Source organism: Bos javanicus, chromosome 29, assembly GCF_032452875.1.
Source record: "Bos javanicus breed banteng chromosome 29, ARS-OSU_banteng_1.0, whole genome shotgun sequence".
Taxonomy (NCBI): domain Eukaryota; kingdom Metazoa; phylum Chordata; class Mammalia; order Artiodactyla; family Bovidae; genus Bos; species Bos javanicus.
The window spans coordinates 28,815,435-28,837,787 of NC_083896.1; the positions used below are offsets into that span (position 1 = coordinate 28,815,435).

The following is a 22,353-nucleotide window of genomic DNA, read 5'->3' on the forward strand; positions in this document are numbered from 1 at the left end:
TTCCTATCCTCAAAGGATTCATAATCTAATAGGGAGTTAAGAATTATTGTACTCAATGTTAGTAAGAATGAGAGGTGGTGGGTGGTGGCGGTGGTGTAGTTGCTAAGTCATGTCTGACTCTTGGGACCCCATGGACTGTAGCCTGCCAGGCTCCTCTGTCCATGGAATTTTCCAGGCAAGAATACTGGAGTGGGTTGCCATTTGCTTCTCCAAGAATGAGAGGTACCAGATGGGTATTGGATGTTCTTGAAGACTGAGTAGGCCTTTTCTAGGTAGAGATGACAGGAAGGGCATGCTTGGTTAAAAATGCAGCATAATTCTCATTTTATAATAGCACATAGTGGGTGAGTGGTGAGCCACCTGGTATGTTAGTGTTAGTTTCTCGGTCATGCCAGACTCTTTGTGGCCCCATGGACTGTTAGCCCACCAAGCTCCTCTGTCCATGGAATTCTCCAGGCAAGAATGTTGGAGTGGGTAGCCACTCCCTTCTTCAGGGAATCTTCGAGATCCAGGGATTGAACCCAGGTCTGCATTGTAGGTGGATTCTCTACCATCTGAGCCACCAGGGAAGTTGAGCAGTCTGGTATATGTGGACTGTTTTACTCACTTTAGAAACTGAAACATAAGATAGGTTTGAATTGGTTCATTGAGAATTAATGAAGAAACTTTTAGTTCTCAGTACATGAAAAATTAAGATTTGATTTTTGTGTTCACAGATTCTAAGTTTTAGTTTGTGATTTGGTTTAAGTTCTTGGTACTCACTTGAGCTTCCCTGGTGACTCAGATGGTAAAGAATCCACCTGCAATGCAGGAGACCTGGGTTCAGTCCCTGGTTTGGGAAGATCCTCTGGAGGAGGGCATGACAGCCCACTCCAGTGTTCTTGCCTGGATAATCCCCATGGACAAAGGACCCTGGTGGGCTATAGTCCATGGGGTTGCAAAGACTCAGACATGACATAGCGACTGAGCACAGCACAGCTATGTCTAGATTATCAGCTCTGAACTACTGTGACTTCTTTATTGTACAGGGAATTTTGGATTATAGAACTGAATTATTTTTTCGGGATTGTATCCTGACCACTTTGTGTTTACAGTAGGCAAAACTAGTGGGACAGTAAATTTATTTTCTATCTTTCATCTTTAAAGACTTCAGCATATATAATTGAAGAAGAACTGAAGGAGCAGCTAAGAAAGAAGCAAGAAGCTCTGAAGCGTTTTCAGAGACAAGTCAAAAGCCGAGTAAATCAGCAAATTAGGCTGAGGAAAAAGCAACAACTTCAGCGGTCTTATGAAGCTGTAAGTTCAAAAGTGAGCCTGAGTAAAGATTGGATGGAACATGTGTTTGTTATGGGAAATGCTATTAGGCAATAACAGAATCACCTTTTTTGAGCCCAGGCTTTGTATAATCTGATTAACTAGTGAGGGCAGTCGATTTGTAGGCAGAGAACCTGTTGTTTGTGTTTTCCTGTGTTGTTCTGACTACCTCTTTTGCTTTCACCAAATAGTAATAATGTCAGAGTTTGGGCTGGGGTTTGAATTCTGGCTTTGCTCCCTACTAGCTATGTGACCTTTGGAGAAGGCAATGGCAACCCACTCCGGTACTCTTGCCTGGAAAATCCCATGGATGGAGGAGCCTGGTGGGCTGCAGTCCATGAGGTTGCTGGGACTGAGCGACTTCACTTTCACTTTTCACTTTCATGCATTGGAGAAGGAAATGGCAACCCACCCCAGTGTTCTTGCCTGGAGAATCCCAGGGACGGGGGATCCTGGTGGGCTGCCGTCTATGGGGTCGCACAGAGTCGGACACGACTGAAGCGACTTAGCAGCCACAGCAGCTATGTGACCTTGGGCCAAGTGCTTAAATTCTCTCAGCATGGTTTCTTTTTCTGTGAAGTGGGGATATAATACTTGTCCCACAGTGTTGTTTTAAGAATTAGATAATGTAGATTATTAGCACCCAGTAGGTACCTGGTAAATGTTAGTTTCTTTGCCAACTAAAATTTCCCATCCCTCTCACCAACCCTGGTTTTAAGACTTTTGGGCTGCTTGTAGATATTAGTTGATTATACTGGGCTGGGGGGAATCACTCTCAACTAGAGAATCTCATTCTTTCTTCTTTCGTCTAGGCAGAGAAAGAAGGCTCTATAGCCATGTACTCTTCAGATCCAGCACACTTAACTCCTAAAAGAACCAGCGTTTTTCCAAGCAATTTGAATGCTGCTATTGGAAGGGCCAGATTGCCTCCTCCCCAGATGCTTGAGGGTGGACTAGAAGACCGAGAGAATCAGAGTGAACTGTTCCAACAACAAGCCCAGGCTGTAAGTACATTTTCATTTTATTTATGTCTCTGGTTTCTTTCTTTTTTTAGATATATGACATACCTGGCCTATGATGTAGAGATTAGGTGTCACATCAACTTGGATTTTTATCACGTCCCCCCCGTTTTTTACCTTTGTAAAGTGAAGATTAATGGGATGATGTTTATTTTTAATATATATTTAAAGTTATATAAGAGTCCTTTGGACAGCAAGAGGATCAAATCAGACAATCCTAAACGAAATCAACCCTGAATATTCAGTGGAAGGACTGATGCTGAAGCTGAAGCTCCACTACTTTGGCCACCTGATGTGAAGAGCCAACTCATTGGAAAAGACCCTGATGGTTGGGAAAGGTTGAGGGCAGGAAGAGAAGGGGGAGACAGAGGATGAGATGGTTGGATAGCATCACCGAGTCAATGGACATGAGTTTCAGCAAACTCCAGGAGATTGTGAAGGACAGGGAAGCCTGCATGCTATAGTCCGTGGGGTTGCAAAGAGTTGGACATGACTTAGTGACTGAACAACAGCAACAAAAATTTATATTTATTGATTGGACACTTATGATACCAAAGTATTTGAGTTCAAAACTTATGAAAAAAAGCTTTAAGTCAAAGAATGTAGATTTTCCAATTATACTTAAGTTGTTATGGGTAAGTGACTCTCAGTTTATAGCATATGGACAAAAGTGATTCCTAACCTCTATTCCACAAAGGTTCAGCACATATATGGGAATTTCACTGACTGTTTTTGTTTCTTTTTTCTGTCCCTCAGTCTGATTATCACAATAAATTGATCTATAAGTCAAGTAATAATAAGTAAACTCTAAATTGACATACTCACAAATTTTTAATATAATTTTTCTCTGATTGACTTTGTATACCTAATATTTAAAAATTAATCGCCATGAGTAGCTCCATCCACTCAAGTCACTTGATGCCATCTAATCAGCACCCCCACCCTGCTGACTGTACCTTGGCTTTTGTTCACTTGGTCACATTCTTCACCTTCGTTGTGGGAATAATCTTTCATCTTATCATTTTATTTTATTTCATTTTATTTAGTTCTACAAGTTTATTGCTACCAACTCATCTCCCTCCACCCTCCTCATGCGTATGTGCTCAGTCATGTAACCCCATAGGCTGCAGCCCGCCAGACTCCTCTGTCCATGGACTTTTCCAGGCAAGAATACTGGAGTGGGTTGGCATTTCCTTCTCCTATCTTATCCTTTTAAAATGTAATCCAAAGGGTTAGTAAGAGGAGAAAAAAAATGTAGAAAGTTATGATTATGTGAAAATAAAAGTTGTGTGATACTAACATGCTTGGTCATAAATATAAAGCTAATCTTTTTGTGCTGTTAGGATAAATAGAGAAAGCTTTATAAGTACATGTGTGTTGAAATACTTTTTAAAAAGATTTTTTTCTCTTTCCCAGACTGTGACTTTTTGTTGTTATTGTTTGGCTTGTAGTGATCATTTTTTATTTTCTTTTAAATATTATGAACAATTTACCAAGCCAGTATTTATTGAGCCAGACACTGCATAAAGTACAAAGGATAAAACATTGACCAAGACAGACACAGCCCTTGCTTTCATGGTGCTGGTAGCTATAAATCTCATTGTAGTGAGGCTTGTACTTCATCTGTATAATACTTAAATAGGACACATCAGTCCACAGATATTTGAATATACTGTGTTTGTTAAGCATTGTGGGGATACTAATGATATGTGAAATAGGACCTTTCATGGGTTTACATTTCCAAGTAGAGATACAAAGCTGCTGCTGCTAAGTCGCTTCAGTCGTGTCTGACTCTGTGCGACCCCATAGATAGCAGCCCACCAGGCTCCCCGTCCCTGGGATTCTCCAGGCAAGAACACTGGAGTGGGTTGCCATTTCCTTCTCCAATGCATGAAAGTGAAAAGTGAAAGTGAAGTCCCTCAGTCGTTTCCGACTCTTAGCGAACCCATGGACTGCAGCCCACCAGACTCCTCCGTCCATGCGATTTTCCAGGCAAGAGTACTGGAGTGGGGTGCCATTGCCTTCTCTGAGATTCAAAGCTAACAGACTCCGAATCTGTTGGTTAATAATATGGAAATACTTGCTGCATTTGGTGATAAATCTGTGCAGTGGAAGTTCAAAAATGTTTTAATTCTAAAGAAATAGTTAGGGAAGAATTCTTGGAGGAGGTGGAATTGAGCTGTATATTTTGAACTGGTAAACTGAGTTGAATTGGTAAATTAAAAAGAATTTTAAGATAGGAACAGTAAAAAGTCTAGAATATAAAAGTTTTTATACTCTGTTTTTTTTTTTTTTTTCTTTTTGGCCTGGGCCTTGGGGCTTGTGGGATCTTCTTGTTCCCTGACCAGGGATCAAATCCATGCTGTTTGCTGTAGAAGCAAGGAGTCCTAACCATTAGACCACCAGGGAAGTCCCGACCCTGTTTTTTTCTTTAAAGAAGATGAGCTACTGAGGAATATTCAGTGACTTAAACTACTCTAAGCCTATAAACTTTTGCTTATGCAATCTGTGACAATAGAAGCTCAATTTTTTTTTTTAATCTTACTGTTTCTGTTGCACTTTCTATCCACTAGATGTCACTGAGAACTAGACAGTGAGACAGTGTCCAAAGCACTAACTCCTTTGGGACAGCTCCAGGCGAACTGGGACAGCTGGTCACCCTGTCTCTACGTGTGTTCACTCTTCTTTACTTACTTTTCTACTACTAACTGGTATTCTCATCATCACAGCTCCAAAACTTTGGCATACTTAAAACTCCTTTAGCCTCTTTGTATGCATGTTCATTTTACATAAATTATGTAAAATGAACATTTAACAAATAGGGGGATTTGTAAGCCCACAAACTTAGTAGCTTAAAATGACAACAGCTTTTTCTCTCACAGTTGTGGAGACCAGAAGTCCAAAATCAGTTTCACTGAGCCAAAATCAAGGTGTCTGCAGGGATATGCTCCTTCCACAGATTCTAGGGAAAATTTGTTCTTTGACTCTTCAAGCTTTTGGTGTCTGCTGGCATTCCTTTGCTTGCGGCCACATCAAACCAATCTTTGGCTCCATCTTCATATCATCTTTTCTGTATGTCTAGTTTTCCTCTATCTGTTTTATAAAAACCACTTGTGATGGCTTTTAGTGTTGGTCTAGATAATCCAAGATTATCTCATCTCAAGATCCTCAACTTAATCACATGTGCAAAGGCCCTTTCTCCTTATAAAGTAACAATTACAAGTCTAAGGAATTAAGACCTGATACCTTTGTGTGCGTGCTAAGTCGCTTCAGTTGTGTCCAACTCTTTGGGACACCATGGACTATAGCCTGCCGGGCTCCTCTGTCTGTGGTATTCTCCAGGCAGAAATACTGGGTGGGTTGCCACACTCTTCTCCAGGGGGTCTTCCTGATCGAGGAATCAAACCCACATCTTTTGTACATCCTGCATTAGCAGATGGGTTCTTTTACCATTGATGCCACTTGGGAAGCCCCTTGATATCTTTGGGTGACTGTTACTCAGCATACTACATCCTAATAGCAGGTCATTGAAAGGGCTTTTGGGTTGATTTAATGACAGAGAAACTGAATGTTAGATATAGTCCAATTGCTGGACCAGCTGAAATATCCTGCTTAAGGGACTAAAGTCAGTCTGCGATTCTAATAGAGGTTGGACTTGATGGAAAATGAAGACTACATAACTCTTATTTTAAATCTGTCACACCAAGTATTTTGCATCCTTGGTCCCATTATACAGGGCAGTGATGTCTGCCATACCTGACAGTGAGTTAAAGCAGGCATGTTCTTGGCTCTATTTTTTCATAACTTCAACTGCAAATATACTGTGTCTTTTTGCATTGTAATTAACTCTATCTTGGGGAGTTGGTGATGGACAGGGAGGCCTGGCGTGCTGCAATTCACGGGGTCGCAAAGAGTTGGACACGACTGAGCGACTGAAATGGACTGACCCCTTTAGCTACTCTACTAACTAAATTTAGCTGCTCTATGGTGAAGTCGCTCAGTCGTGTCCGACTCTTTGCGACCCCATGGACTGTAGCCCACCAGGCTTCTTAGTCCATGGAATTTTCCAGGCAAGAGTACTGGAGTGGGTTGCCATTTCCTTCTCCAGGGGATCCTCCCAACCCAGGAATTGAACCCGGGTCTCCCACACTGCAGGCAGATGCTTTATCGTCTGAGCCACCAGGGAAGCCCAGCTACTCTACTCTAACTAAAAGTCCTCCTTTTAATAGAATAGAGTATAATGTTTCAAGCTGGTTTCTCTGGCTAGAGGTATAGACTTTCTTAGAAGCAAGGTCAAAACAGAGGTAATATGCTGTAAGGAAACTGGACTGGTAACAAGAGAGAATTTTCATCTCTAGTCACTATTAGTAAATACCATAAAATATTTGTTATTTATATCTGTAAACCATAATCATTATTTCCCTTTAAGGAAGAAATGATGTCATTAAACTTTCACTGGATGGGTTGAAATTGGTCCTGGCTTTGCCATAATTTCACTGAATTGTATAAGGATACACTTTCCTGGATTTTCCTTAAAGGAACATTCTGTGCAAATATGTGAAATATAAAATAGGCAGTGCTTCTCTGAAAAAGAAATCTAAGTAGGTGCTTGCTGAAACTGCTAGGTAGAAATACGGAATAAACACAAAATTAACATATTTGATATTAATATTTATTACTAATTGTTGTCTAGAGTACTTGAAACAAATTGGTTCTGTTGAGATGTTTGAGTTTGTGTTCTAAATTAATGTAGGAAGGCTTCCTGGAAGAAGAGACATTTAAGAAAAGACAAGTAAGTACAGTCTTCAAATGTTACAGGTGAAAAAGGAGCCCGTGTAAATAAGAAAAAACAATTTTAGGGAAGTAGGAATGATAAAAGTGATCAGGCATGCAAGGACCAGTTGAAGAAATAACTCTTTATTAAGAAGATGGATAAAAGGTAAAGAATATCTGCTGAAGCATTTCCAAATTCAGATCTTTAGGTTCTAATATTTTTGTGTACTTACTTAATATAAAGCATACATTATTAAAAAATGATTTGAGTAACAGCACTTAAATCAAGTTATGAAATGCAGTCTCTTAGAATAATAAAACAGTGTTGTAAAAGCTTATCAGCACATCAGAAAGTCTTCTTTGCAGGTAATCCTCTGGTCTCAGGTCTGGCATTTTTTAATAATAGGGGCCTGTTTTCCTGTTGGAACACTTAGTGAATCTGGTATTAAGACTGTAGCCTGTTTTTGTTTTCTTTTTTTCCCTTTTCCTTGGCAGCTTAGTCAAAGCATGAAACAAGCACGTCACCGGCTGGCATCATTTAAAACTGTGAATCAGAAAGATGCACCAGAGTTTCCAGATGATAGAAAGAAAAGCTTTCCCACCCAGGAGGTAACCTAAGTTTTCATGAGTTGTTTCTAAAAATACAGGTAAAAAATAGGATAAAGATTAATTTATACCTCAGCATTATTTAGAACTGAAAAATAATTGGAAATGACCTTAATTTTCCAATAGTAGGGAGTGGTCTACAAACATGATATATCCATATATAGCTGTTATCAAAAATATCATGCTTTCAAAGGATATTTGAAGCCTTGGGAAAGTGTTTGTGATATAAAGGTAAGTGGAAAAAGTAGGATATAAATTAGATATAGTATAAGCTCAATTTAAAAAATTCATCCAATAAATATTTATGGACTATCTGTAGTTTCCAGGCATTGTTCTAGAAGCAGAACTTAACAGCAATGAAAAGATCCCTCAAGGAGCTCCTGTGCTAGTAGGGAAGCATATTCTTAAACAAGCACATAAATACAGAATATTATTTCCAATGATAAGTGTAAGGCAAAATATCGAGATGGGGAGAGAATGCTATATGCATAGACAAAGACCTGAAAAGAAATGAACCAAGAGGTTCATGCTGATGATTTCTGGGTAGTGTTATTACAAGTGATTTTTTTTCTTTTTTTTAATCATAGAAATTTTCCGTAATGTATATATTTTAAATTTTAATCAGGAAGGAAGAGGTCAATGGCATTTTTTTTAAAAAAGGAAATTCTCTTGGTTTTTTGGATTTTTTTTTTTCACCATACCAAACAGCATGAGGAACTTCCCCGACCAGGAATTGAACCTGTGCCTTCTGCAGGAGAAGCATGGAGTGTTAACCACTAGACCACCAGGGAAGTCCAGAAAGAAATTCTTTTGTTTCAAAATATAGAATAACTTTCTGGACATCCTGGTATATATTTTTCCTGGTATATATTTTAGCATAGTGAAAATAAAGACTGTGATTGCAGTGAGAAAAGCTATAGAATAAAGTTAGACCGAATTGGAACCTAAATATTAAGTTAGAGTTAAAAGAATATTTAAAGCCATGCTTATAAAATCACATTGTTTTGGTGTCTCCTTATTTCCATATTCACAAATTTGGATCCTAAACCAGTATATTTCCCTGTGTTTACTTAATTTTGGAAGTTTTGATAGGCAGCATCGATAAAATGGATTATTAATCAGTCTTTTTTTTACTCTTTTTTGGTACCTTTACCAGCTGTCTCTTGTTTAGTTCTCTCTCAGTTTTCCTACCTAATTGGTATTTTTTTTTTTTACATTTTCCTAGATTACATATGTTTATATTTTATTTTTGTATTTTTTCCTTGAGTATCTCAGTGCAACCAGCAACCATCAAAGACATGCCTCTATGTTTGTAGTTAGTAGAATACTTCCTCTATAGTGATAATTAAGAAACTTATAGTTAAATATGGACTTCCCTGTAGCTCAGATGGTAAAGAATGTGCCTGTAATGCAAGAGACCTGGGTTTGATCACTGGGTCAGGAAGATCCCTGGAGAAGGAAAGTGGCAATCCACTGCAGTATTCTTGCCTGGAGAATCTCGTGGACAGAGGAGCCTGGCGGGCTACCGTCCATGTGGTCACAAACAGCTGGACACGGCCAAGTGACTGGCACACGTGGTGAAATGTGAAAAGCAAGTAGGCATGGGTGTGCCGAGTATTGCGTTCCACCTTGGATGCATTAAGTGTGCTTACCTCTAGGATTGCATTGTTGTGACTCAAGACACAGTTTCGTTTGTAACTAAATTCTTGCCTTGGTTTCTTGACAATTTTCATACCTCTTCCGCAGATTTGGCAGTACTGTAGTTTTGGTCCATAAGACCGACTTCCTGGTACTACTAAAAGGAGATGGTTGGACCTAGTTTATTTAAACCAGAAAAAGAAGGATGACCAGATCCCAGAGACTGATACTTTATAACCTTTCAATTGGTGTTTTTCCAAAAAGAGTACTGTTCCTAGGTCTGACTGAAATAATTATCCAATAGAAGGGAGGAGGTTAAGTCTTTTATAACGTCCTTGTATAAACCAGTTTTATACGTCAAAGGTGCCATTTAAGTGTAGTTCATTATGATAATGATGAACTCTGGTCTAGCTGCTTGCTTTCAAATAATGCATGTGCTATTTCAGATAAAGTACCACAAACAAATCTATGCCATATAATTGACAGCGAAATTTTTCTTATCGAGTATGTAGTCTTTGCTTTAAATCTGAATAGTTCTACCCACTCAGTTGTGAGCAGGAGGAATCTGCTGGTCAGAAAGGAGAACAGCCTATAACCTAGTTGAGCTCTGGTTTCATTTGCTTGTTAGACTTATTTTTACTGACATTAGAATCTGTCTGGTTGTTACCGTTGTTCTAGATTTAGAGATACACGTGGAAGATAGGTTTGTTTGCCCACTGTTAGATCACCAAGACAAAATTATAAGCATTCTGAAGTTGTTACTGGCTAGGATAGGGCAAATTGCAAAGAAAGTTAAAGTATTCTACTATCTTATTTCACTCCTTACGTTTGTTATGTAAATGGTTTGTTTGTGTACTTGAACTAGAACTCTATTCTGTATTAGATTACCATAAACTGGTAAGATTGTATCAGATATTTCACAAAAACTCAACTTAGTGTTATGAGCATATTGCTTTCTCTAGACCATTTGTATTTGTATTAGTTTTTCTTTTTTGCAGAAAGCACTTTGTAGGAAGCCATCATTTACCAGGATAAATATAGGCGTAAGAGGAGAACTGCCCTTGGAGGTCCATCAAGGTCTTTTAACTCCTGCAGATTACCAGAAATTTATGGATGATCAGGTAGGTAAATATAAAGAGTAGAGGGGAAAAAAGATGCCCTGTTATAACTAACCATACAAGATGGAATTAAGTACTGAGATTATAATATCCAATAATTTTTTTCTAATGGTTTTATTGAGCTATAATTCCCATACCACACAGTCTACCTACTTTAAAGTGTACTCTTCAGTGGTTTTTGGTATATTCACAGGATTGTGCAACCATCATGTGAAGTCGCTTAGTCATGTCTGACTCTTCGCCATCCCATGAACTGTAACCTAACAGGCTTCTCTGTCCATGGGATTTTACAGGCAAGAGTACTGGAGTGGGTTGCCATGTGCAACCATCACCACAATCTAATTTAGAAGATTCTCATTATCCCTAAAAGAAACACTGTACCCATTAACTGTCACTCTCTAGTCCCTTCCTGTTTCTGTCCCTAGTACTAAACAACCACTAAGCTACTTTCTGTCTCTGTAGATTTGCTTATTCTGGGCATTTCATGTAAATGTATGTGTCATATACATGGAATAGTATAAAATGGGGCTTTTGTGACTGACTTCTTTTACTTTGCTTAATGTATTCAGAGTTTATCCACCTTGTAGCATGTATCAGTACATCAGTATATTACACTTGGTATATCCATTCATCAGTTAATAGACATTTGGATTTTTTCCACTTAGCTTTTATGCATAATTGTGCTGTAAGCAGTTACATGTATTTGTGTGAACATTCATCTTTCTAGTTATGGAATTTCTGGGTCACATAGTAACTCTTTGCCTAATATTTTGAGGAACTGTCAAGCTGTTTTCCATTAGCAATATATGATGTTTCCAGTTTCTCCACATCCTCTTCAATCGTTGTTGTTGCCCATCTTTTTATAGCCTCCTAAGTAGGTTTGGAGTGGCATTTCACCATACTTTTAATTTGTATTTTCCTGATGACTAATGATCTTGAGTATCTTTTCATGTGCTTATTGCCCATTTATTTATCTCTCTTGAAGAAAAATCTGTGTTCAGATGCAGTACCATTTTTAAGTTGGGTTGTCTTTTTATTATCAAGTTGTAAGAATTCTTTGGGCTTCCCTGTGGCTTGGCAATAAGGGATCCACCTGCAGTGCAGGAGACACAGCTTTGATCTCTGAGTTGGGAAGATCCTCTGGAGAAGGAAATGGCAACCCACTCCAGTATTCTTGCCTGGGAAATCCCATGGACAGAGGAGCCTGGTGGGCTACAGTCCAGGGGGTTGCAAGTTACATGATTTGCAAGTATTTTCTCCCATTCTCTGGGTTGTTGTTTCATTTTTGTGTGTGTATGTGTGCGAGAAGCCTCTTTATTGGGGTCCCTTCCTTTATTGGTGTAAGAACAAAAGTTCCAAATTAACCATGTCACTGCTTTATTCTCATAATAGATTTTTTTATCCAATTCTTTTGAAATTTTAGACTCATTTGTAAATATATCTTTCTACATTAAAACTACTCCTCATCTCACAAAGACCCCACTTACCTTTGATTTCTATGGACACATTTTCAATTACTCATTTTATCCACTATACAAAAAAATCCCACTATTTTGTAAGCAGTTTAAAGGCCCTCAAACAACTCTCCACCAATTCATCAAAAGAAAATTACCAAAATACAAATCTTTTTAAAACAATAAAAAATTTCTGTTTCTAAAACCGTATTTACAAGACTGCCATTCCATCAACATAACAATGAAATTGTATCAACACTGCCATCAATGTAAATATTCATTTCACTTTTTTAATGCTATCATTTTTTAGCGCAAAATTTTTAGTTTTGGTGTCATCTAATTTATCTGTTTTTCTTTTGCTGCTTGTGCTATGGTGTAGGATCTACTAAACCATCGCTTAATTCTACGTGTTCTAAGAATTTTATAATTTTAGCTCTTATAATCCATTTGGAGTTTTTTTTTTTATATGTAGTGTGAGGAAGAATTCTAACTTAATTCTTTTACATGCATTCTTGTTTCTACCTGTAATAGATACATTTGTTTGTTTTTCCATTTTTGTTTGTATGTTCTTTAGGAACCTGAGGAATCTTCATCTGTTATGATAGATAAGAAAGGGAAAAAGCATTTGTCTTGGGGGGACCAGGAGGCTGTCTTTCCTGAAGACAAAGATATACCTTTCAGCAGAGTTCAGGTAAAGCAGAGGGAAGGGAGATGGTATAATAGAAATGAAAGTAATTATGATTTGGACTTGAGCTGTTGGTATTCTTGTGCCTGGTTTGGGATTGTAGATTCAGGTTCTGTTGAGCAAAGACTGTAATTTTGCATTTTATCTTAGTAATTTGTTTGACTACCATATCCTTTTAAGATTATTTTAGGAATCTTACAGAAAACCTGAGTGTTACTGCTACATGGCATTCTATATTCAATGTTCCTGTTCACTTTTAGAAAGTACAGTTCAAAACCCCACTATTTGATGTGATAGAAGAGGAAGAAGTAAAGCAGTTACATCAGGACATTTTGCCAGAAGCCCAGGATTATCTTCCAGAAGCTCAGGGGGATTTGACGAGTGTCCTTGATGTTGAGTGGGAAGCCCAGCGCTGTGAGCCGAGACTCAGTACCCAGCATATCGACCTGGAAGGCCACACTGTTGAGCCCAAAGCCCAGGCCATTAAGACAAAAACTAAGAGTTGTATCCTGAAAGACCAGACTGTTGGACTAGAAGATGGGGATATTGCCTTGGAAGTGCAAGATTTTCCACTCCAAAATCAGACTTTTCTACCCACAGATCAGCACATTCTCCCCAAAGACCAGAATATTCAACCTGAATGTCAGGACCAGGATTTTCTACCCAGCGATCAGGTAAAATAAAATGGAAAGAAGATACAACAAAAAGAAATAAGCATGTTAAGGCTTGTAGTGGGATTTGCAAGAACTATATTGCAGCTGATTTAGAGAGTCATAGTTGGGGAAGAAATAACTTGTCTGATTGATTTCTTACATGTCCAGCATTCTTATTAAGTGTTAAAATTCTTAGCAGCAGCATATTACCCCTGTCTGGACAATTTACTTTTTAAAAAAACTTTCTTCGTTAGATGAAGTATTTCTCGCAGCTTTTGTCTGTTTTGAGAGCTGAAAGATGGGAAAAAAGAGTAGACCACAAGTGTCCCAACAGTATTTTTAACCCAGGTCCCAAGGCCAGCCCTCCAGCAGAGACTGATTAGACTAAGAGGAAAAGAAAGGGATCAACAGGAAATAAATTACTTAGGGCTGTGGCTAGGCTTATGTGGCATAGAGTATAGTGTATTAACTTATTCTCTTAAGATGATGGCCTCAGTTAACTTCTGAATTCTCACTGCAACCTAAAGTATTATTGATTGCCTTGTGTTTCTTAACTGAACAACTGCTATTTATATTTGTTCTTTTTTAGAAAGCAGATTTGAAGCCAGCAGTATCAATGTTGATAGGTAGGAGTCAGGGAGAGGTGTTTCCTCTGGATATCTGTCAGGATCTTTTACACAGGCGTGAAGATGAGGCCTTCATCAGTGGCAAGGTAGAGCAGAAAAAGGAGAGAACATGAGGAATTGCATTATTTGGGCTTGGTTTGGAACTTTTCAAGATTGTTCTCAGAGAGATTTCAGGAAGTGTGGTTTGTGTTTTATTCCATATTGTTTCACATCATCTGGAGTTGAAAAAATTACTGTAAGGTTTCTAATAAAGCCTGGACTATTATTTCTATTATTTCATGTTACTCCCGTTGAACAATTGACAATTTATGTTTTTTTTTTGTCTTTTAGAAGGTATGCTTCAAGGAGACATACTGTGATACGAATGAGAAAGGGAGAAAAGACTTTTCTCTGGCAAGTTATCAATATCTGCCTCCTAAACTTCAGTACCAGGCTTCCATCAGAGATCAGGTAGAGCTCAATCAAAAAGATATAGATGCGGGACTTCCCTGGCGGTCCAGTGGGCTTCTGTTGTGGCTCAGACTTTAAAGAGTCTGCCTGCAATGCGAGAGTTCTGGGTTCTGTCCCTGGGTTGGGAAGATCCCCTGGCAGAGGAAATAGCAACCCACTCCAGTGTTCTTGCCTGGAGAAACCCATGCACGCAGGAGCCTGGCGGGCTATAGTCCATGAGGTCACAGAGTCAGACACGACTGAGTGACAACACTATTCTAGTGGTAAAGACTCTGCACTTCCACTGCAGGGGGTGCAATTCAGTCCTTGATTGAGGAACTAAGATCTCACATGCTCTGAGGTGTGCCCCTACTCCCCATCCTGCAAAAAAAAAAAAAAGAGAGAGATAGATGGAAAAAAAGTAACTGGATTTTATACATTTCCAACAACTGGTAATGTGAAATATAGAATCAGACCCTTGTTTAGTGAACTGTATCAATCAAAGCAGTTCTGTCATTCAGAAGGCTGATAAATCATACTTGTATTCTTATTGTGGAATCAGACGATTTTATTTATTATTTTGGTGAGGCATTGTTCCCACAGGTATACTGCTCTTACATGAACAATGTAGGGGAATTAGCAGATTCTAAATTACTTAAATTTTGAGGAGGTTGTCAGACTGTTCTGTGAATGTTTCGGGATTAAAAAGTAAGATCTATAGACTTGGGTTAAAAGTTTAACATCCCTGTTCAAACTAAAATGTATCAGAATACCCTCATGTGGTACCATTTCTCTGGCATTCTCACTGAAGCCCAGAGTGTTAAGGTTAGCATGTTGCCCTGGTTAGACGATTTGTTTTCTGTTTTTGTTGTTTCTTTTAAACGTATTTCTGAAGCAACTGTCATCTCTAATGCGAGAAGAAAGATGAATTGACTCTGGGGTGTCATCAGTATGTTCAACCTAAAATGTAAGACCTGCTCCCCTCCCCCCAGAGAGCAGGTAGAGCAGAAGACAGTGGGAACTCTGTCTACTTTCTAAAAAAGTAACTGCAGATGGTGACTGTAGCCATGAAATTAAAAGACGCTTGCTCCTTGGGAGAAAAGTTAGGACCAACCTAGACAGCATATTAAAGAGCAGATATATTACTGGAAGAAAAGTTATGACCAACCTAGACAGCATATTAAAGAGCAGATATATTACTTTACCAGCAAAGGTCCATCTAGTCAAAGCTATGTTTTTTCCAGTAGTCATGTATGGATGTGAGAGTTGGACTACAAAGAAAGCTGAGCACCCAAGAATTGATGCTTTTAAACTGTGGTGTTGGAGAAGACTTTTGAGAATCCTTGGACTACAAGGAGATCCAACCAGTCCATCCTAAAGGAAATCAGTCCTGAATATTCATTGGAAGGACTGCTGCTGAAGCTGAAACTCCAACACTTTGGCCACCTGATGCGAAGAGCTGACTCATTTGAAAAGACCCTGATGCTGGGCAAGATTGAAGGCAGGAGGAGAAGGAGATGACAGAGGATGAGATGGTTGAATGGCATCACCGACTCAATGGACATGAGTTTGAATAAACTCCAGGAGTTGGTGATGGACAGGGAGACCTGGCGTGCTGCAGACCATGGGGTTGCAAAGAGTCGGACATGACTGAGCGACTGAACTGAGATTACTTAAGATTTGGGCTAGAGCTTGTCAAGCTAGCTTGTATGTAGGCTGCATAGAATTAAAGCTTCTGGCATTAGGCTAAGAGTATGATGTCTTCAGTTATTTCAAAATGTGTCAGATCTAAAGAGAGTCCAGGTGACAAAGCATAAGTCTGTCATTTGGGCCAAATAAGAGGTAGATTTTACTTGTATAATATTGATTGGTTGTCAGTAAATAGTTCTTGGTAAACTCAAGTCCTTCAGTAAATTTGGCTTTGAACATTTAGTCTTCTATACATTGAAGGAATTCTACTCTTGGGCAGCTGAAGCAGTATACCAAAGCCAGACATCCAGTTTGCAGACCAATTATGATGAAGAACAAAACAAGCTGTTTGCCACTCAAAACTTCCCAGACTTCACCACTTGTGTTGTTTATGCATGGAATTATCGGGGACATTGAGTAGGCGTGCTTAAGGGAAGTAACACAAGCTTGTTTCCTGGCTTTACCTGAGAAAATGTTGGCAACTTTATAAAGATATTTTCTTGTTTCCTTATCTTATTCTAAATGTGTTGTTGAATAAAGAGTTACCCCATGCAAAAAAAGAAAAAGAAAAAGCCAGAATAATCTAGGATTTGCTTTCAAATACTCTAGGAATAATGTGGGAGAAAAGATATATGAAAAAACATGATGTTGCTAATTGCTGGGTGATGGGTATCTTTAGATTCCTTATACTGTTTTTTTTTCTACTTTAATGTATGTTTGGAAATTTTATATTAAATACATGCATGCACACACCTGTTAAATTATCCTCCCCTAGTATCATTATTTTGGGTTGTCACTGAAGTATACAGTACTATTATTAAACTACTATTATTATTTAATAGGTTATTAAATAATAACCTATTATTTTTGCTCAATTAGTTTTGTATTTTGTTGTTCCTTTAGAGCAAGTGTATTATGCAACCCTCATGTTTCAAGAAATCGGAGCTTGGAAGAGGAATTGCTTCTGGAGTGTGGTTGGTATGTCTCACCCAGTGTTCAAGACCTAGCCTCTCCCAGAGAGTAAGTAGAACAGAATATAGTGGGGAGTAAGTTACAGTAGATTCCTTAGGTTTGAATTCCAGATTGGCAGGGCAAAGTCATAACTGCTTCAGGGGTTTAGTGTTAAGGTCAATAACAATGGGCAAAGGTATAATGCCCTCTTGTTCTGTGACTGTTCTGCCCTGTTGAGACTCGTTCTGGCCTCTTCACTGAAGCTTTCGCTAGGGCCCTGGCCTGATGCTGCTTCTTGGACAGTTGTTCAAGGTTTCTTTTCTTTTAGCACAGGAACTTCGGGCAGGCCTCACATAATGTGACAGATGAGAGATGGAGAGAGGAGCTATTTCTGGAGCACTGTGAATGTGTTGTTCATGAAATCCAGGATCCAGTTTCTGCCAGAGAGAAGGTAGAGCCTAGTATAGTGAAGAGTAAGCAGCAGAAAGTCAATTAGTGAGAGTTTGATATGGGCTTGCTAGAGCTATGCTGCCAGCAAGCGATGATAGTGTTATCTCTTATTAATAGTATTAGTAATGTTATTAGTATCATTATGAATAACAGCTTAAATTCATTAAACATTTACCATAGCCACAATGGTTCTAGAACTTTGTATCCTTTGTCTCATTAAACTCTCAAAATAACCCTGGGAGATCGATGCCATTATTCCTTGTTTTACCAGTAGAGAAACTTAGGATTGCTTCGCAGATACATTTAAGATCCGTAGCAGTGGCAAGAGTAGTGTCTGCTTTCATTCCCTAATGCATCAGACTCTTCTGACATGTTTAGGTTACATCAGGGCTATCAGTGCAGCCTAAAGTATTTTTACCAACATCATGTCACTGCTTATGCAATTTGGTGAATGCTTTTGTATCTTTTAGAGCTTATGCTCCATACAGCAACCATGTGTTGGAACAGCTGAAAGATGGCAGGAAGATTTGCTTCTGGATGGGCATCACCATCTTGCGCCCAAGCAGCAGAGAGAGGCTTCCAGCAGAAAACAGGTAGAGCAGACTGTGGAGCGTGAGCAGTGGAATTTAGATAGGGTCATAGGTACCTACTGAGCTGGGAACAGTAAGCCTGAGCAAAAAGCAGATTCTTGGTTTATTTCATGGTGTGTGAAACCTGTTTTGACCTAAGATTACTCCCTGAAGGCTAGGGTATTGTCAGAAACACTTGTTACCTATTGGAAAATTGTATTTTTTACATGTGTATTCTCTTATAAAACGTGTATTTTTGGTGTCTCTTCTTTTATGAGAAGGAAAGAAGTAAGTGGTTTCTGAAGGGTCGGGGTCAGGAGAATCTTGCACCCAACAGCCAGGACTAGATCCCCATCAGGAACCTGGTAGAGCATAAGGCAGATCACTAAGACATTTAGGCTGGAACTTGTTAGGGTTATGTTTTCCAAGAAAGTGTCACGGTACTGTGGCCTACTGAGATTTCCCTGTGACTGAAGTCTAGTTTATTCCCATCAGAATTTTACACTGTCTGCATAATTTCTAACTCGTGTTTTTTTGTTATTTTAGAAACAGAGCCTTCAGGCAACTAGCATTGTTAGAATATATGAAAGAGATAAAGAGAAATTTTCCCTTGGTCCTTTTAAGAGAGCAGAAAGAAAAGGAGGAAGAAAGGCAGAAAGAAGCACTTGGGCTGAGCTTTTCAGACTGAACTGCAGCTTCTTTATTATTTTTGGTTTGGGTCTCTAAGGTTGGTCTAAGGGAAGGCTGTTGTGTTTTATTCTGCATCACCATTTCTATATTCTGCAAGCCCTTTCTACTTGCTGTCCTTTGCCTATTTTTTCCCTCTTTTTGAGAGTCTTCTCTTTTTTGCTTCTCATCCTTTAGATTTCAACTTTAACTTCTGCTCTGACCACCTTGTCAAGATTAGGCCTCCTCCCCTTTTGTGTTTTTCCTCTGTCCCTGTATTCTGTTTGTTTCCTTCTCCATACACAAGACAGTTGGTAATTACTTATTTCCATGTTTTCCAGTAGTCTGTAAGCTTTATGAAGAGAAATAGCATACCTGTTTTGTTTACTGGAGTGTGGACAGCCTTTAGCATGGTGCCTAGTACCTGCTTGTCTCTTGCTAAATTTGTTTAGAAAGAATTGGTCAGTCAGTCAAACGTTTATTGAGCACCAGTTTGATGTTAGCCATTGTTTAGGTTTTAAATATTAAAGATATAGCTGTGAATAAGACTTAGCACTCAAATTTCAGACCGTCTGAAGAAGAGAGACTGACAAATAAGCGATAATTATGAAGCAGCGTAATTAGTGGTAGAGAATGGATAGGCCATTAACTGAGCAAGAAGAGGGGTACCTAATCCTGACTGTTTGATTCAGGGTGCCACTTTAATAGCCAGAACCTCTCCTTGTCCTTCTGTCACACCAGCCCTGAAAATCCTAGATCAGTCCTTTGACCTTTCAGACTCCCGAATAATCCAGGTTTATTGTAAAGAAAACCCTCTTTAATGGTATAGATACAATTATACACATTCATACTTAGGGTTTTACAGTCACAGCTAGATCCCCAGTGCTGCTTAGCGTTTTTCTTAGTTGCTACTTGTTAGCTCCCTCACACATGGCCCACACTGATAATTCCAAACCTTAAATACTCCATAAAGTTCTTTCTGCAACCCTGTACTCTCTGACTTTCATTAAAAAAGGGGCCATCATTCAATAACTCCCTTGACCATTTACTCTTTTGCCGTTCTTCCCTGTTTCTACTAATCTCGGGAAGAATTGTCCCTTTTTTTTTGGACTGTGTGGCACATGAGATCTTAGTTCCCTGACCAGGTATCGAACCCAGGCCCCCTGCATTGGGAGCGTGAAGTCTTATCCACTGTACCACCAGGAATGTCTCATCCCAGAGTTGTCTTTCTTTGGATCCATATTCTGGATTCACTTTCCATGTTTTCTTCTGTGTCCAATTTTGAACATTATATTCTTGTTAAAATCCTCTGAAGAACGTTCCTTTTTTTGTTCTAGCAGGCAGCTGACCTGGTTAAGTTCAGGCTCCAAGTTCTCTCTCATCTTCTGTGAACAGCAGCTCCAATGTTAGTTCAGTTCTCAGAGCCTTCTTTATACTGCATTAAGTCCATCCCAGGCAGCACAGCTCAGGGGTGATGCTGGGATGTGTGCCATTTCATACACAAAATTAAGGAATCCGCTTTTCTAACTCACCCTTCTTTTTTTTTTTTTTAGTTAATTTTTATTGGTTTATAGCTGATTTAAATGTTGTATTAGTTTCAGGTGTAGAGCACAGTGACTCAGTCATGCATGTACATATCTGCATGCTTTTTTAGATTCTTTTTCCCATTTAGGTTATTACAGAGTATTGAGTAGCATTCCAAACTCACCCCTCTTCAGGGTACCCCACCCATATACTCTGCAGATACTTAGAGCCACATTTCCTACAATTTATACTTAGAATCAGTGAGAGAGAACTAGAGGCTCAGAATGGGCTTACTTCTTGGCCAGTGCTGGAGGTCCAATTTTTCTTAACCAAAAAAAATGTTTTTTCCTATACTTATTTTTGGCTGTACTGGGTCTTGGTTGCTGCACGCAGGCTCTCTGGAACTGAGGTGTGCTGGCTTCTCATTGCGGTGGCTTCTCTTGTGGCACACAGGCTCTAGGGGTTGAGACTCACGGGCTTAGCTGCTCCATAGCATGTGGAATCTTCCTGGACCAAGGATCAAACCTGTGTCTCCTGCATTGGCAGGCGGATTCTTAACCACTGGACCACTGGGGAAGTCCTTTCTTACTTTTATGAAAGCAGAAAAAATGATTTCATTTTTATTTCAGCAAAAAGTAAATACAAAGGATAAAAGACCCCAAATTACAGAGATAGCCACCATTAACCTTTTGCTACGTACTGTTTTTAGATTTTATCTGTAACAAACAAACTTTATTGAGGTATATAGTCAGTTCTCTTTACTCATAATAGTTATGTTCTATAAACTTGCCATAAATACTGCAACTGAATTTTAGTCAATACTGAACCATTGCTTAACTGTTTTGTGTGAATTTCTGTTTAGACACCTTATTAATATGTATTGTTGATCCATTAACATTGGACTCAGGGCCAACGGCACTATAGCTCATGGCTGAATGAAGCTTATCTAATAGATGTATTTTCTCCATAAGGCCCATCACAACCTTCTTATGCTAGAAACACTAGGTAGTACTTGAGCACAGTGCTTGAGGGGTGTTTTAAATAGCACAATAACAAAAAAGGCACAAAAATGCAAAAAGCTTTGGACTCAGTGTACATTTGAAAGGATACTGTTTACAGTATGAAGGCTGAAAGAAGAAGGCAGAGCATCACAGTGTTTGACCTTAGCTGACAACATGTCCATCTGATGACTCAGATTTTTCCCAGTACTGTTCATGTCTGGAGGCGACCACAAGCACTGCAAGCATTAATTCTATGATAAATACATCTTGGTGAATAGGCAAATTCACAAATAAGGAGTAGTCAAATAATGAAGCCTAGCTGCTTTGTATACCATACAGGTATACAACCCATTGAAAATGTACAATTCACTGTTTTTACTATATTCAGAATGTTGTGCAAACTTTGCCATAGTCACTTCTAGAATATTTAATCACTGCCCAGAAGTCACATACCCTTTAGCAACCACTCATTCCCTTTTGCCCCTTACCTCCAACCCCAGCCCTAGGCAACCACTAGTCTACTTTTAAATCTCTCTAGATTTGCCTATTCTGGACATTTTATATAAAAGGGATCATAGAATGGCCTTTTATCACTGAGTTCTTTAACTTAGCATAATGTTTTCCAAGTTCATAGACCTTGTAGCATGTAGCAATGCTTCATTCCTGTTCGTTGGATAATATTCCATTGTATGCATGTAGCATACTTTATTTATCCATTCATCAGTTAATAGGCATTTGGATTGTTTCTACTGCTTGACTGTTAATAGTGAATAGTGCTGCTGTGAACATTCGTTTATATGTTTTTCTGTGATATGTGTTTCCATCTTCCTTGGGTGTATAAGTAGGAGGGGAATTGCTGAGACTTCTGGTATCCATATGCTTAACCTCGGGAGGAACTGCCAAACTGGTTTCCAAAGTGGCGCAGCGCTGTTCATCCTTACCCGCAGTATTACGAGGTTTCTGTTTTTCCGCGTCCTCACTAACACTTGTAATTGTCTTTTGTCTTTTTAATTATAGCTCTCTTAATGGCTGTGCAATGATAGCTCATTGTGGTTTTGGTTTACATGTTCTTGATGATTAATGATGAGCATCTTTTCATGTGCTTATTGGCCATATGTGTATTTTCTTTAGAAAACTATTAAATCCTCTGCCCAGTTTCTAATTGGATTATTTGTCTTTTGATTATTA

General features: G+C 38.9%; 1 protein-coding gene across 8 annotated transcripts in view; it reads left to right on the forward strand.

The window, feature by feature from the left end:
- CCDC15 (coiled-coil domain containing 15) overlaps positions 1-22,353 on the forward strand; it is a 49,967-nt gene that overhangs the window by 2,091 nt on the left and 25,523 nt on the right. For 5 of the 8 annotated variants that reach the window (XR_009734532.1, XM_061406316.1, XM_061406312.1 and 2 more), the window contains 10 exons: positions 1,147-1,296; positions 2,127-2,318; positions 7,602-7,715; positions 10,349-10,471; positions 12,497-12,613; positions 12,868-13,281; positions 14,217-14,336; positions 16,908-16,982; positions 17,284-17,406; positions 17,876-17,998. Coding sequence is in view for 7 of the 8 variants with exons in the window: in XM_061406316.1 (XP_061262300.1) it covers positions 1,147-1,296; positions 2,127-2,318; positions 7,602-7,715; positions 10,349-10,471; positions 12,497-12,613; positions 12,868-13,281; positions 14,217-14,336; positions 16,908-16,982; positions 17,284-17,406; positions 17,876-17,998 (1,551 nt within the window). In the remaining variant the exon portion in view is untranslated. The remainder of the gene's footprint in view (positions 1-1,146; positions 1,297-2,126; positions 2,319-7,601; positions 7,716-10,348; positions 10,472-12,496; positions 12,614-12,867; positions 13,282-14,216; positions 14,337-16,907; positions 16,983-17,283; positions 17,407-17,875; positions 17,999-22,353) is intronic. The other 3 variants (XM_061406313.1, XM_061406314.1, XM_061406315.1) reach the window with 3 other exon arrangements.